A 14,636-nucleotide genomic window follows, 5' to 3' on the forward strand; every position below is an offset into this window, starting at 1 on the left:
CCTCAATTTTGTAAGCTCTCAAATTGGAAGGCTAATTCCTGCGCAGTCTTATTTTAAACACTTCACAAAAGTGAGCAGTGTTCACCCAGCCATGAATTATTTTATGAATCTTTGGTGTCATATGAAAGTTGAGACCATAAGCTATCCATAAACAAAAACATTTTTCCCCCAGAATCGTTTGTTTTTTATTCGGCAGCCATTTCAAAAGTGTATAGTTTTTTTTGAGACACCCGGTATGTCCTGCTTAAGAAGAACGGTAACATCATTGTTTCAGGGGGTATACAGGCTGCAGGTACTCATCAAGCGAGCAACAGTGCAGTGATTCCCCTGCACTATGGAGATCAAGTTCACTTAGCTGTAGACGGTCAAGTATATAGTAACTCTGACCATTACAGTCTTTTACAGGAGTCCTGTTGAACCAAATCTAAATCAAGCATAACACGCACGGAAACGTTTTAATGTCTTAGACAACGTTTAATGTGTTTCAAAATAGAATAAACAATAGTTAGTTGTGTTTAGATGGGGCAGTTTGTTCAGATGAATATAACAAATCAACAGTTATTTTAATGCATGTATGACAATTAGTTTGATAGCAGACGTTATATTTTAAAGCGTGATTTTCTAAACGTGTTTATTGTGACGAAAACCTTTAAAAACTGTAATGTTACGTTTACATTGCTATAAGTATCAGTTTATCCTTCTTTTTGAGTTGATCACATTTTTGGGAAAATTTAATACGTCTTCTTTCCAAGGTTGGTTTCCAAGGGTGCATTATGAAGTATTTGATGACGACTCTAAATCATTTTGTTTTTCCCCAAAAAAAGTTTTAAAAAATGGATTACAAGAAAATAAATCAGGACAGTTTAACAAACAGTAAAGAAAAACAAAAGCAGGTCACCTTCCGTGATACAGACTTAAAGACTGCAAAGACAAAATTCATGATGGCCGCCTGTTTCGCCGGCCATTTTGAATTCCCACAATGTTAAATTGGTGAATAGAGCTGTACCCTGTTTAAGCAACAAAAACAAAACAAAAACTGGTATTTCTGTTGATATATTGGTGTATGAACAATACTTATTATGTTAAACTTTTGATAACTTGTGATCAAAAGGATACAGCGTTGTCAAGTAACCGGAAGACATTTCTTTTGTGCCGTATTTTTCCCGAACACGTCTCGATATGGTGAAGTGTACAATTCTTCCTCGTAGTTTTGCGTTTGTTTGTTTTTACAGGAGAGAGCTTTTTTTTAATGCAGATGAAACATTGGGTATTCGTTTTGAACTACCTCTGTATAAAACATTTGATGCTGCCGAATAACATGTCAAAGAGTGGAAGGTACATTTCTCTACAGCGACATGGTTTACCTGTCAAAACGGCATGAAACCAATCTTGCTGTAAGAAGGTTACCAACAAAAATACACCATTTTATTGTAAACTTGGACAATATAATTTTCCTCTTTGATTGTGACTTAATCTTTCGGAATACGAGCTGTTTAGTATACATACACCACACACGTGGACACATAGCATGCGGGTGGCCGAAAGTAAGCTTTCCATATCTGTGTTTTGATTGGTCGACTGAGGTTACCTCAGACAAATCAAACCAAGCCAAGATACGGTAGCATTCACTGCATTTGTCAAACTTAAGACGTCTCTCCTTCGTAGACACCCTTAATCGAGACACCGGCTTGGCCAGCGTTGAGGAACTACGCTCCTGCATGCTGGATCGGAACATCTAGAGAGAAATCACTGGGCAGGCTCGAGCTCGACTTGATGTTGATTTATCCAATGATAGCATTGTATCCAATTGTATCTGAATAGCAGGTACCTGTCTTTATCTTTGCGGATAAAGACATGGTCCCAGTCTGCAATCTATGGGGAGTTCGTTTAGCTTTCCTGGGTCGACCCCGGTCTGCCCCCGTTACGTTCTAATAGCTTTAACGTCATTCCAGGGGTTCACCCGGGTCAGCCCCCAGTGCCCTGCTTGTGGAGTGGGTCACTTGGGGTGACCCGAGGTGCATGCCGTCACCACGAGAGGGCTTATCGAACGCACCCTATGTATACGGCAAACTGTAAGAAAATACACATAGAGGGCCACAGCGCCCTGTGTTGTAATGAAAATATATTTACAAAGCGCCCTCTATGTATAATTTATCAAAAATGCGTAATGTGAGGTGTGTGCAGATCCGGACATTGGTTGTGTGTGTGCTCGATTACAAAGCGCCCTCTTTTGCTTCAATTTACTACAAACGTACAGTGTACGGTGTTGTAACTCAGACTACAATCCGGGCCATTGCCCCCCCGCCCCCTTTCAATGATGGTTCTTACTGCCAGTATTCTGCGTCACACTCAACATTGAGAGGGGTGGGGGGCGAAGGCAGGGGAGACAATGTTTATTGTCAGTAGGAAGTAGACAGGGAATGGTTTCATAAAACTGCAAACAAACGAAATGACCTGGCCCCTCCTGTCTTCCCCAGACTGGTAGGGGCCGCAGTTAACGAAGAGCCGGAGTGTCATTGATTTTCTCGGAGACTCTGATAGTAATATGGTCTAAAGCAGATTGAATCAAAAGAGGGTGCTTTCAGAATTAAGAAACGACTATGGTCACCGCTCACTGTAAGAGGAGGAAACCCGCTCCAAGGGACAGAAATCTCCTGCCACTACAAGTACCACGCGCAATTCTCCAGGACTAGGCGCCCGGATGGGTTGCCGGGGTCTCAGTGAAATCAGTGCTACTGGAGATTCTTTCCCATGTTTGGGAATAACATGGGCTGAGTCAGGGTGATTTAACAGAGGGCGCTACCACAAGTAGTTTGTAACAAGTTTGCCGTATAGGGGGGGGGGGGATTTTGGGAGGACATAATCTCCTGACACACACCTGCCCAAAATGGGGACAGAATCTACGGGGAAAGATTTCCATGAAACATCGGCCCAAGGCGGAATCCTGCCTTACGTGTTAAACAAGAGTCCTTTAATAATCAAAATGACTTCAGTCTCATCAACAAATTGTAAATAGTAAATCATTTCAAATCGCAATGTGTTCATATGATTGTTTCTGCTCCATTGAACATTCTTGTTTCCTAAAAAGCATTGTGCGAGTGAGTTGTAGTAGACTCTGAAAAAAGGGATACAATAGGAAATCAGTTTAAAATTACCCTTGAGCTCTTGAGCTCAATTACGGTAGTCGAAGTTGCAAGAGAATAATTGGAAAAACACCCCTTGTCGCACAAGTTGTGTGCTTTCAGATGCCTTGAGATTGAGACCTTAACAATTAGAAAAACTACTTCTTCTCAAAAACTAGGTTTATTCAGAGAAAGCCGTTTAACTAACATTGTTTATCTTATTTATATCTCTCCAATGCTCATACCCAAGTTAGTTTTTATGCTAACAATTAGTTTGAGTAATTACCAATGGTGTCCATGCCTTTAACGTTGCTCTGTTGGTGGCGCATTCAACTAAATACATTGTCATTGCATTTCGATTTCGGAAAAAAAACACTGAGTTAGTGTTCGTAACCATACGTGAAAAGAGTGGTTAACGAAGCACGAAAGAGAACCATCTGAACAGTTTCTATATTGCGTACACAGTTATTTCTTTGATAATAAACTTGCACTTTAACTCACAATCATCAGGGAAATACATCAATTGAGCGGAAATAGAAGGAAACTGGCCAGGAACTTCAGGAAGCAATCACACAGTGCAACCCAGTAGGGCGGATATGCATGTAAAAACACCATACCATTAAAGCGTGTACAAATTGATCTCCATTGGTAACATACAGCCTCATCCAAACCAATGATAGAGTAAGTCACTGCCATAAATCAGTGACTTTACCACATACACAATGTAGTGTAGAGTGTTACACCATTGGTATCCATTCAACATACAGTATCATTCAAACCAATGGTAGAGTAAGTCACTGTCATAAATCAGTGACTTTTACACGGTGTTCACCCACAATTGTAACATACAGCCTCGTCCAAACCAATGGTAGAGTAAGTCACTGCATTCAATCAGTGACTTTAACACGTATCTTTGATTGGCTGCTCATCGCTTGTCAATCAAACCCCGAAGTAGACTGATGAGCACTTAAATGGAAATACAGCAGTATTTAAACGCGCTGCAGCAGCAGCAGTGTTTATAACAACTTTACATCAGAAGAGAGGAACTGAGAAGGTTTGGACTACAAGAACACATCATCAAGGTAAGTGTTCCTCATTCTACTGCCGGACTCAAGCTTTGGCTTCAAGATGCAAGTAGTGGGTTTAAGGTTAGCCAATTGCAATGTGGTTGCAGTTTTTGCTCCAAAAGGGACACCACTCGATGCAGCTGATATTCTCATGCAGTGGTTAGGTCTCCTCTCTCCTAAAGCTCTGCCATCTTAGTGAACTGTGGTGATACTGTGATTGTACACAAACATGTGCACCCAGTTGCATCTCCCTTTGAAACCATGCCGTAATTGCCTCAAAGGTTTTGTTTCTCGCGTTTATACTTGCAGGTGGTTTTGGACGAGGCAATTTTTACGCAGGTTTTCAGTGCAATGCCTTGTTCAAAAATTTGACTTCAAGTTCTTTTCCACTGGATTGACATAAACGGCGCTTGACGTTCTGCTCGTTTAAAACATATTGTTTAAAGATAATTACGGTCAAAAAGGTATGGCACTGCATTGTTTGACGTGACCGTTGCATTATTTTATATAGAGTAATTAGGTAAACTATTTCAGATTGAACAATGTACAAGATATGTACCCTAGAATAAGATGTCGATGGTCTTTTGGGAAACCGAGGGGGCAATAACCGAGGCAAGACGAGTGTATCGCCTGCTCCAAAGGTTTTAAGATAATCTTTACCCTTTATCCTCTAACCGTGGCGGGCCACGGTTAAAGGGACATTTGTTCTGTTTAACCAGGGCAACTGAGTACCCTTTTTTAAGGCATTATATTGCCATTTTGCGAGATATTGCCGTTATTGCCATGATGTATAGCTTTTTAAGCGAAAAATATTTGTTCATACCTCCTGCAATGCGCATGCGAATATTTACAAATTTTGACGTCACAAAATCGCAACGTTTAATTCGCATCAGTTGAAATGTGTTCAATCCCTCCAAAAACAGGGGTGTGGTTTAAACATTCTTATCCCATTCGCGTTCGCAGGAAGTAAGAACAGGTCTAAATAATGCCGATAATTTATTGCATGCATAGCTGCGCTGAAATCATCACTTTTGAAAACGAGGTCATCTCAAAACTAAAGTCTTGTCAACGATTTCTTCAAAAGTATTATCTCGACAACAGTGTCCCTGTTTTTTGGGGTCGAACAAGTCATCGGCCTGGTGCTAACTGGCTCACACTATGACAAATAAGGGTTACGGCAAGCAACGTCGAGCTGCGTATTGCAATTTTGAGTTTGCCGCCAATCAACGTGTTTTGCCATCAATTGTCGCTGACGAACCCGCTAGCGACCGAAGACGGTCGAAATTATCAATCGTGTCCGTCGGCAAAGTTGTGACAGCCAAAAAAAATCATTGTGATTGCATTCAGATTTCGTTGGAGAACGTAACCCTCATTTCCTTGGCGCAGACGGCCGCAATTATCAGTCGCATGACATTTTCATGCCGTGCGATTCCGCCTATTGACCCAATTCACCTGACGTCATCATCAAAATAATCTTTGAGGCGCCATTTTGGTGGTCAATGTCAACGTGTGTTGTTCAGAGAAGTGCGCTATTTCGGCGACTCTGCGTTTACACGTAAATCTATTGCCCACCAACATGGTGAGCGTGGCATCAGTCGCCGCGTGTGACGCGCGTGCAAGTGGTCAATTGTCGTTTTGAGGTCGTCACAATTTCGTTGGTAGTCGTTGTCTGATGATTGGATGACCAGAATATTGTGAAGAGTGGGAACGCCAAATTCGACTGTTATACAACCCACACACAGACGGTTTGATGTCGGCAAACGAGTCACGTCATCGTCGCCACAACCCACCTTCATCAGCCGCCGTTCCTTGCCGCCACCCAATCCGCTGCCAGCCGTGTGACCCTTTTCCTGTTGTCGCTGAAGGTCGTTCCCTCCCCGTCAGCTAATTATGATTTTTCCCTTTGGGCTTTTTGCCTTTACTTTGCCGCCAACGTCTTGGGATTTTCACGGTCGCCACTTTCCGTTTGCCTTTTGCCCCGCTACTATGTAAGCCAGCCTTATTAAAGGTTGGCTTACATAGTAGGGACGAACGCGACTAATTTTGCAGCCGTCTGCGGTCTCTAGCGGATTCGTCAGCGACAATTGACGACAACACACGATGAATGGCGGCAAACTCGCAGTTGCTATTCGCAGCTAAACGTAGCATGCCGTACCCCCTTATCGTCATAGTGTGAGCCAGCCTTAACAAAGGAGCAAATATAAAAACAATTGTGGTTTGTTTTGAATTAAGTTAGCTTTACTCTCGGTTCTACCCTTACTCTGTACTCTCAGTAAAATGTTTTCTAGTTCTATTTTGTGCGAAACATTAGTAAAAAAAAAACTATTTTAAACATTGATGGAAAAAGGTAAATCGTGAACAATATGGATGTGGAAACAATATGGGTCCAAGGTTCACATTCCACTTTTGACAAAATTTGTTTTTCAAGTCAGTTTTTTTGTCTGAGTGGCTCCAAGTGACACCAACTGATCGCCGAGTAACGTATTAGGTATCATATTTATGGATCGAAACTGTGATGTCTCAAATTGGTCTTTCAAAAGTAACAACATATAATTCATTTATAAAGTCAACCTCCATGGTTCTTGGGTTGCTCTAGTCATCGTCAGTCTCCTGATGACTAGAGCAACCCAAGAACTGACTCCGCGGTAGTACAGTTAATTACGATCCTAAACGCTAAAATAATAGTCCCAGCCTATTTCTATTCCATCCGCCCAGGTAATAGTTAATAAGCAGTACAGTTCTTTTAAGAACTGATAAGTCTCCCGAGCACCCGAACAATCTACTCCGCGGTAGTAGCATTAAGCAAGACAGTTATCTAAGAACAAACTCTACCTGCCAAATAGATACACACATGGTGTTAAGGCGCAAACCAAATTATATACAACAGACCTGTTATCATTCGCACCCGTAGAATGGCAATCCGACGAATAATACACAATAATGACATCGAAGTCTTATCTAGCGCACGTATCTACCAACAAGGTACTCAAGGCGCTGAGTATAATTTTACCAACTTTCAGAAAGATAATTTATTGAAGTGATGAACTCGAAGAACTCGATGAGAACCATTTATGTAGCACCTAAGAAGGAGTTACAAGGTGGCACGGCGTATACAGCAGCCAACAACGGGTGCACCCCTTCACTTTTCGATAAGTGCACTGGGTTCTGTTACATGCGTTATACACAACACATGGGACCGACGGCTTTACGTTCCTAAGGACGTAGCAATAAGTGTCACTGCTCGGGATTCGGACCCTAACTCTTTAGATCAGAAACACCACACTCTGCTGATCAGAAACACCACAGTTCGGTGCTCTAAACCGTTCGGCAACGACACTTCTGTTGACAATAATATCAAATATAAACAGTTTTAACAATCTAAAGGCGTTCCCATTTAGTTGCTTTCAAAAAGACCACAACATTTTGGAAATCTAATGTCACAGTTTATAACCCCATGCAACGGTGACGCGAAAGACAGTTTGCTAACTCTAGAATAAAAGTCTCTTCGACAAGATATTGTAGTTACATTTATTTTACATTTATTTACAACAACTGGGGAAACTGCCCCATTTCTGGAAAAAGTACACTAAATAACTATATCTTTGATTCTACGGAAACTAATCAGTAAACTCAAAACACTTCGTCTCAATCTTGTCAAATAAAGCTTATGACTTCAACTCTGACTTCAACTCCGACCAAAATGTTCAAAATATTGGGTGAATAAATTTGGCCCACCGTGAAAATGTCCAAAGGTTAAACTGTCCTCCGGTACAAATGTCTTGCTCCACTCTTCTTCTAACACTTTATGTAGGCACGTGTCATAGACTCTCCTGCCATCCTTTTTGTCCGTCTCAGAACTTCCATTAACGCTTCTCACTCCATGAGGGTATAGTCCCTTTAAACTTCTAGGAGAGGGTTAGATTCCCACCTCAACATCATGGCCATCTATAAAATAATTATTAAAACAAATACAATAATGCCTGATGCTCTCCTTCATTTTGATAAATACACATGCACTTCTCAAATCATTTTTTTGTCTGATTTATTCTTCTCAAAAAAATGGTGAACTACAAATTCAGAGTATTCAAATTACAAAGCTATTCAAATCCAATGCCCCATTAATACAGCATGAAATACACATTTCCAAGAACAATTTAAGTTTCAAGAATTCTGCTCAATTAGAATGAATATCCTCAAAAACAATAAGCACATTTTCAATTTACGATTTTCTCCTTGTTTCCAATCTCAAATTGCCGATCTCTGCCGCCTCAGTTCTCTGCCAATCAATTGCTTAAAATAACAGCCTGACTAATCTGTTTCTGATATAGCATTACAATTGCAGTAAAACAACAACCTCAAAGGTTGTTATTGTAGCGCGACACTGTTGAGATATAGGCACTTCCAAATACCTATCCAAATTCTTTCTATCTTTCTCTCACTCAAAATTTCATGATCCTTCTTCAATAAGAACCTATGTGAGACTACTGCCACTCCCTAAATTATTGCATACCACAACTTCATGCAAAGTAGCTCAATCCTTCAATGCACAACAATACCTAATTATTCACACCAGTCTGTGTGACCGACAAGTACGAAGGCAAGTGAAGGCACCGACCTCTGCACTTCTATTCATAAACCAAGTTACAAAATTAGCATAATAACAAGAGTTCACAACCTTTGGGGAGAAAAATACATATTCAATAGTGGATCTACCCCTTTAAACTTAAACATACTCGTTCATTAGTCTATCTGCTCCTGTAAAACAAACACCATACATTAGAATGGGGGTAATTCTTACAACTAATTAAAGCTAACTTTGTTTGTAAGTCCAGTTCTTTTGAAAAAAGTGATTTCAAAATAAACTTAACAACCCCTTCATTTACCGATTTAGTTCATCAAACTTAGAATTTAATTCGGTTAGTCAAATAATGTACCGTTTTATCAAATCTAATACCTTACGGGCGTATACATAAAAAAAGTTCGGACCAACTGACACATGACCAACCCTCCCAGCTACAAAAACAACATTGCTATTAATGTTGTAATTGTTTGTTTTCCGTCTGTCTTTCAATTTACAGATGAAGATTACTATAGCAGTGGCCATTGTTTTGGCTTCTATGCAAGTTCAGTTCTTGGTGGCTACAGCTGCAGTTTCACCTGATTCGGGAATGACGTGTAATTCTTGCTGCCAGGGCCCAGCCGGTATACCGGGAATCCCTGGATCTAATGGGAACCATGGTCAAGGACTTGTAGGCCCCAGAGGTGATGCAGGCTCCCCTGGTGAGGTAGGTCAACCCGGGGCTAAAGGAGACAAGGGGTCAGATGGACTGGTTGGTGAGCCAGGCGCTAAAGGGGAACATGGACTGAAGGGAGATCAAGGAGTCGGTCTACCAGGGAAACAAGGACCTCAAGGTCTGCCTGGGATGAATGGTTTGAAGGGGGAGAGAGGTGAACCTGGACCAGCTGGACAGACCGGTGAAGCAGGTAAAGGTAGTACGCGACGGTCCGCCTTCACTGCAGTGAGGAACTCCAACTTCAACCCTCCATCCCCATGGGGTCCTCTGCCCTTTGAAGAGTTATTGTTTTCAGAGGAAGGGACTGATTTCAACTTGAATAACGGCACGTTTACGTGTAATGTGCCTGGGGTATACGTATTGATGTTCTCAGTCTTAAAATTATCAAGTGGGTCTTACCTATATGTCCAGCTTAGGAAGAACAGTAACGCCATTGTTACAGGGCATGTAAACGATGCAGATTATCATCAAGTGAGCAGCAGTGCAGTGATTCCCCTGCACCGTGGAGATCAAGTTCACTTAGCTGTACACGGTCAAGTATATACTGCCACTAGCCACCGGGCAATTTCGGTGGTCTAGTTGGTATGACACTGCTCTAGAATTGCAAAGGTCGTGGGTTCGAATCCCACCCGAGTAAAAATGCCTGTGATTTTTTTCACAGGACTCGGGAAAGTACTGAGTATACAGTGCTACACACATCGGTGTATATGGGTAAAAACCAAAAATTTATATTGAGTAGTTGGTAAAACGTTCGTGTAAAATGCAATACACAACTGGCCTTATGTTGCTTTATGTGCTTGTAAATTAGTCTGTTCTGACAAAATACATTAAAATTGACAATGTATTTTTATTTTTTTAACCTTGTTTGAGGTAACAATTTAATTTAAAATTTAATAAATGTCTGTTCAATGATAAAAAGCGAAACTACCATTGGAATTTCGAGCCAAGGGGGCAATGATGTGTCATAGAAACAATTAGGTGAATATTTTTGCTCGAATAATATGAAAATGTTATGTTTATTTAAACAAAACTAACTTCGGTGTGCTAGTGTAGTCAACACATTCACTTTGCTTACCAATCGGGCACTTCGAGCCGGATGGTGGCGCATTACTTCTTCCTTTTAGTTTGTTTAAGTTTACAGATTTTAGTGATTGGTAAATGTAAATGTAATCATTCGATAAATATATTTTTTGGATTGACAAAAATTGATCAGACAGAAACAAAATCACACTACAATTGCACGCACGTTAATCTCCCCCAGCTGATGGCTCTGTGGTGCCCGGAAGCTCAGTTTGAAATTTGAAATAATATTTACAAACTGGGGGGGGGGGGGGGTCGAACACACACACTAAGCCCACAATAACATCCGAGTATTATAAATAACGCCCTTTGTTGGTATAACAATTGTGCAGCTTTAGTTTTAACCATGGCTTTAACCTCCTCTAATATTAGGAAAGGCGAGGGTCAAAGGTTTCCGATTATACCATAATGTACGTAGGGGTGTACCGAACGACAAAACAGCGAGGAATACAAATCAGCGATACTTCGCGCTATGTAGAAATAAAAAAGGACACAAATGACGTTTAAAAGTACGTTTACTTAACAAAATCATGTGTTTGTATAGCTTCATGACTAAAATTAAGTTATCTGAATATTGACCATGAAAATATAGATCCTGAAGAAGTAGAAAAGAAAAAAAATGTTACAAAAAAGAATCTCTCCACAACGACCCCTTCCACATGTAACCGTCCATTGCACGCTAAGCATTGCGCGAAATTTTACTCATTTTCACAGAGCGGGTCACTGGTCTCTGGCTACCACGGCGAACAAGTACATGGACAAGGCGAGGAAACACCAGGGCTACGTTAATATAAAGATCACAGGTTCAAATGTCAAAGTAATTTGTTATAGTGATTTATTTTCATCAAACATTAAACTAAAATGTATCCAGCCAGGTTCTCATTTAGGCCTGGCGTTATTTTATTTTTTTTATCTGTATGATTCAAAAGTGGTATTACTGAAAAAAGTCGGTCTGGTTTAAGCGGTTGTAAAAAAAGTTAAAAGATGTCATGTTTTGGGTTGTTTGTTTTACTGTTTTCAAACACTATAATCTTGGCTGTCTTTGCTACAAACTGGACAAAATACATTCATTGAATTTCTTTTTCAATCTATAAACTTCTGTACGAAAGAAAACAACAGTAAAGCCAAAATGGAATTTGGTCCAGTAGAGGGCGCCCCATTGTTGCAGTTTAACCAGGAAGCATATCTGACCACGTGGGCAATGTAGTGCTGTTCATGGACCCCGTGAAAAAGATGCGACATTGGTCCATTGGCGTAAATAGTGACGTCTTCTCCACTTTGAGTCTCTGCATCATTTGGGACAAGCGCTGGATGGTGAAAATCGGCAGCCTCTGCACAAACAAAATAATAAAACAATGTTTATCACAATAAAATTATGATACTAAATTTTTTGTCACAATAGTAAAATAATTGTTGACATAAGTTAATGATTAACTCTATAAGTTAATGATTAACTCTATGAAATCACTTGCACTGATGGCACCGTTCAGATAAGACGTGCACCAACGGAGCTCCGCATTTACACGCATGTACACACATCCATACAACAGCTTGACCATGGGACCGAAGAGGAAAGGGCCGAGGGCCCCGGCCAACGTGGAGCCAAACCCAGCTACATCGGGTGAGGACAGTCCGGACATCGACGACAGCAGAAAACAATCTGGAGCGGATTCATCGGACTTCAAAATTTTCGTCCGGGCTACACTTAACAAACTGGTGGAGGGGCAACGCCTTTTAGAGGCTCAACTTGGGGCCTCCATCGAGTTCAACAGCGAGAGGATCACCACACTCGAAAAAAACAAAACGGAATTGGAGGGATACATCAGCGGTTTGAAACAAGAAGTCGGCACCTTAAGAGACCAACTAGACCGCCAACAGTCCGAAATTAATAAACAAGAACGTTTTTCGAGACGCATCAACTTTCGTGTTGTCGGAATGGAGAGAGTCGAAGGGGAAAACTGTCTCGAAAGAATTGAAGACCTGCTAATCGACAAGTTCCACTGGGTCGACGCACCAAGAATAGAGCGAGCTCATCGAGAAGGTCAAGACAGAACCGGTAAGCCAGCCCATATTCTGGTTAAAATGCTGTCATACAGGGACAAAATTACAGTACTAAAATCCCATCGCTCTGCATTGGAGGGCCTACCCCTGTTCGTAGTTGACGACCTCACGGCGAAGGATAGAGCAGAGAGATACAAATGAAAACGGAGGTGAAGAAACTGTACGACCGCGGAACAAAGTTGCGTTTCTTTGCGGGTTTTTGGCGTAACTCTACGGGAGCTCAACACAAGTTTTACTAAAAAAAAAAACATCGTTTTTTCACGAACAATAATTTAATTGTGGAGCCATATCCAGACCTACATTTCCAGTAATAAGGTATCTTGATGTGTTGAACTTTTTCAGAGGTGTATGGTCCTTAAATAAGCTATAAGTTATATATTCATTTGCTGTTCACGTTTGGTTTATAATATAATTAGCTGTTCCGATCCAGTCGGAACAGCTATTGTTTTCGTCGAGATTTTTATTATTTTTATTATTATTATTATTATTATTATTATTATTATTATTATTATTATTATTATTATTATTATTATTATTATTATTATTATTATTATTATTATTCTTTGTTTCCGCCTCAAACCCCATAGCGTTTGTACAGCGTTTTTGTTTAGGCCCCTACTCCTAAAGTATTAGGATAAAATAGTTAAATCATATATCAAATTGAAGCTTAGAACCTAAGCTTTATTCTAATACAAAAGTGTAAAAATTCGTCATTAATTAACCACGTGGTCTTCATTTGAATTTTTAATTTGTAAACTTGATGCAGTCACTTTCATGTTATTGCGAAATATTCTCTTTGGTAAATGCCGTACAGTATGTACCTATCATGAGTTGTGACTTCTTGAGATGAGTCTACGCGTTTGAACATAACTGGATGCAGTCACTTCCATGTTATTGTTAACCATTCTCCATGGTAAATACAATTCAGTATGTAACTATCATGAGTTGTGACTTCTTGAAAGGAGTCTACTCAAGTCTCTTTTTCTTGTTTTTCTACATACGTTCTGGACCACAGCGCAGTGTCTGTTTCTTCGTTTCCTAACCGAGTTCTGGACGTACACAGAGGCATAGGGTTTTCGTTTAACGAACGTGCGTATATAAATAGGGGTACGTTTTTGACGACGACGACATACCATGGTGTCCACAGAATTACACTAAACTTAAACATTTTGAAGATGATGATAGTTGAAAGCTTCCCTTAAAATATTACTTGCTGTGGTGTTGTAGTTTTTGAGAAATTAGTGAAAAAAAACCTGTCAACGTATGACTGGGACCGAGTTGGTTTGGGACCGAGTTGACCGGGTTCGTTTTTGAGAAATGAGTGAAAAAACTGTCAACGTATGACTGGGACCGAGTTAGTTTGGGACCGAGTTGACCGGGTTCGTTTCAGGCGACAAGCGTGGACGACAAAAATAGAACGCCTGGGATTCGGAATCTTTTACGGGTGAAATCGGGGACCATAACCCTAAACTAACTCAAGTATTTCGCTTTCTTTTCGGAAATTATACCATGACATACAAAAACTCTTTGGCAGGAATACAAAAGCAGCGATTTTATTATTCTGACGTTTCTCTTGTGGTTGAGTGGGTCACTTGTATAGAGCTGCTTATAATAAATAGGCAAAACATTTTGCTTTGTAAAAAAGCAGAAACTGAGCAGAATAGTGGCTAAATGTTATAGAGCTACTTATTATAATCAATAGGCAAATTATTTTGCTTTAAAAAATTTGCAGATGAGCAGAATACCTTGAATCACAACTTGTACTTGTATTTGCTGTATTTAGCTGCTTTTTGTGTTTAAAAAGCTTCAGTGTAGTTTGGTCCTGGGCCGATGGCTTTTAAGGGAATGAATCGCAGCGCTTACGTAATCATGAAATTGTGCTTACGCTAAGCGTATTTAACAGCTTAGCAAGGAATGCGTTCTTGAGCGTCACAGTTCCCAATAAAAAAATGCTACAGTTGACTACAGTTGACCTGCAAAACTTTCACTGCGAAAACAACAGTGACTTAAAA

General features: G+C 40.4%; 1 protein-coding gene and 1 pseudogene across 1 annotated transcript; one reads left to right on the top strand and one right to left on the bottom strand.

The window, feature by feature from the left end:
• The window catches only part of LOC139950938 (alkaline phosphatase, tissue-nonspecific isozyme-like), a 127,996-nt pseudogene that overhangs the window by 100,484 nt on the left and 12,876 nt on the right, over window positions 1–14,636 (bottom strand).
• LOC139951131 (uncharacterized) lies at window positions 12,084–12,765 on the top strand. Its single transcript, XM_071949977.1, has one exon. It carries the CDS (start codon window positions 12,091–12,093, stop codon window positions 12,763–12,765), a length of 675 nt encoding a protein of 224 aa, XP_071806078.1. The 5' UTR covers window positions 12,084–12,090.

Source organism: Asterias amurensis, chromosome 18, assembly GCF_032118995.1.
Source record: "Asterias amurensis chromosome 18, ASM3211899v1".
NCBI classification, from domain to species: Eukaryota; Metazoa; Echinodermata; class Asteroidea; order Forcipulatida; family Asteriidae; genus Asterias; species Asterias amurensis.

Excerpts from the sequence above, each read along its gene's own strand:
- LOC139951131 (XM_071949977.1), top strand. The coding sequence starts at position 12,091 with ATGTACACACATCCATACAACAGCTTGACCATGGGACCGAAGAGGAAA.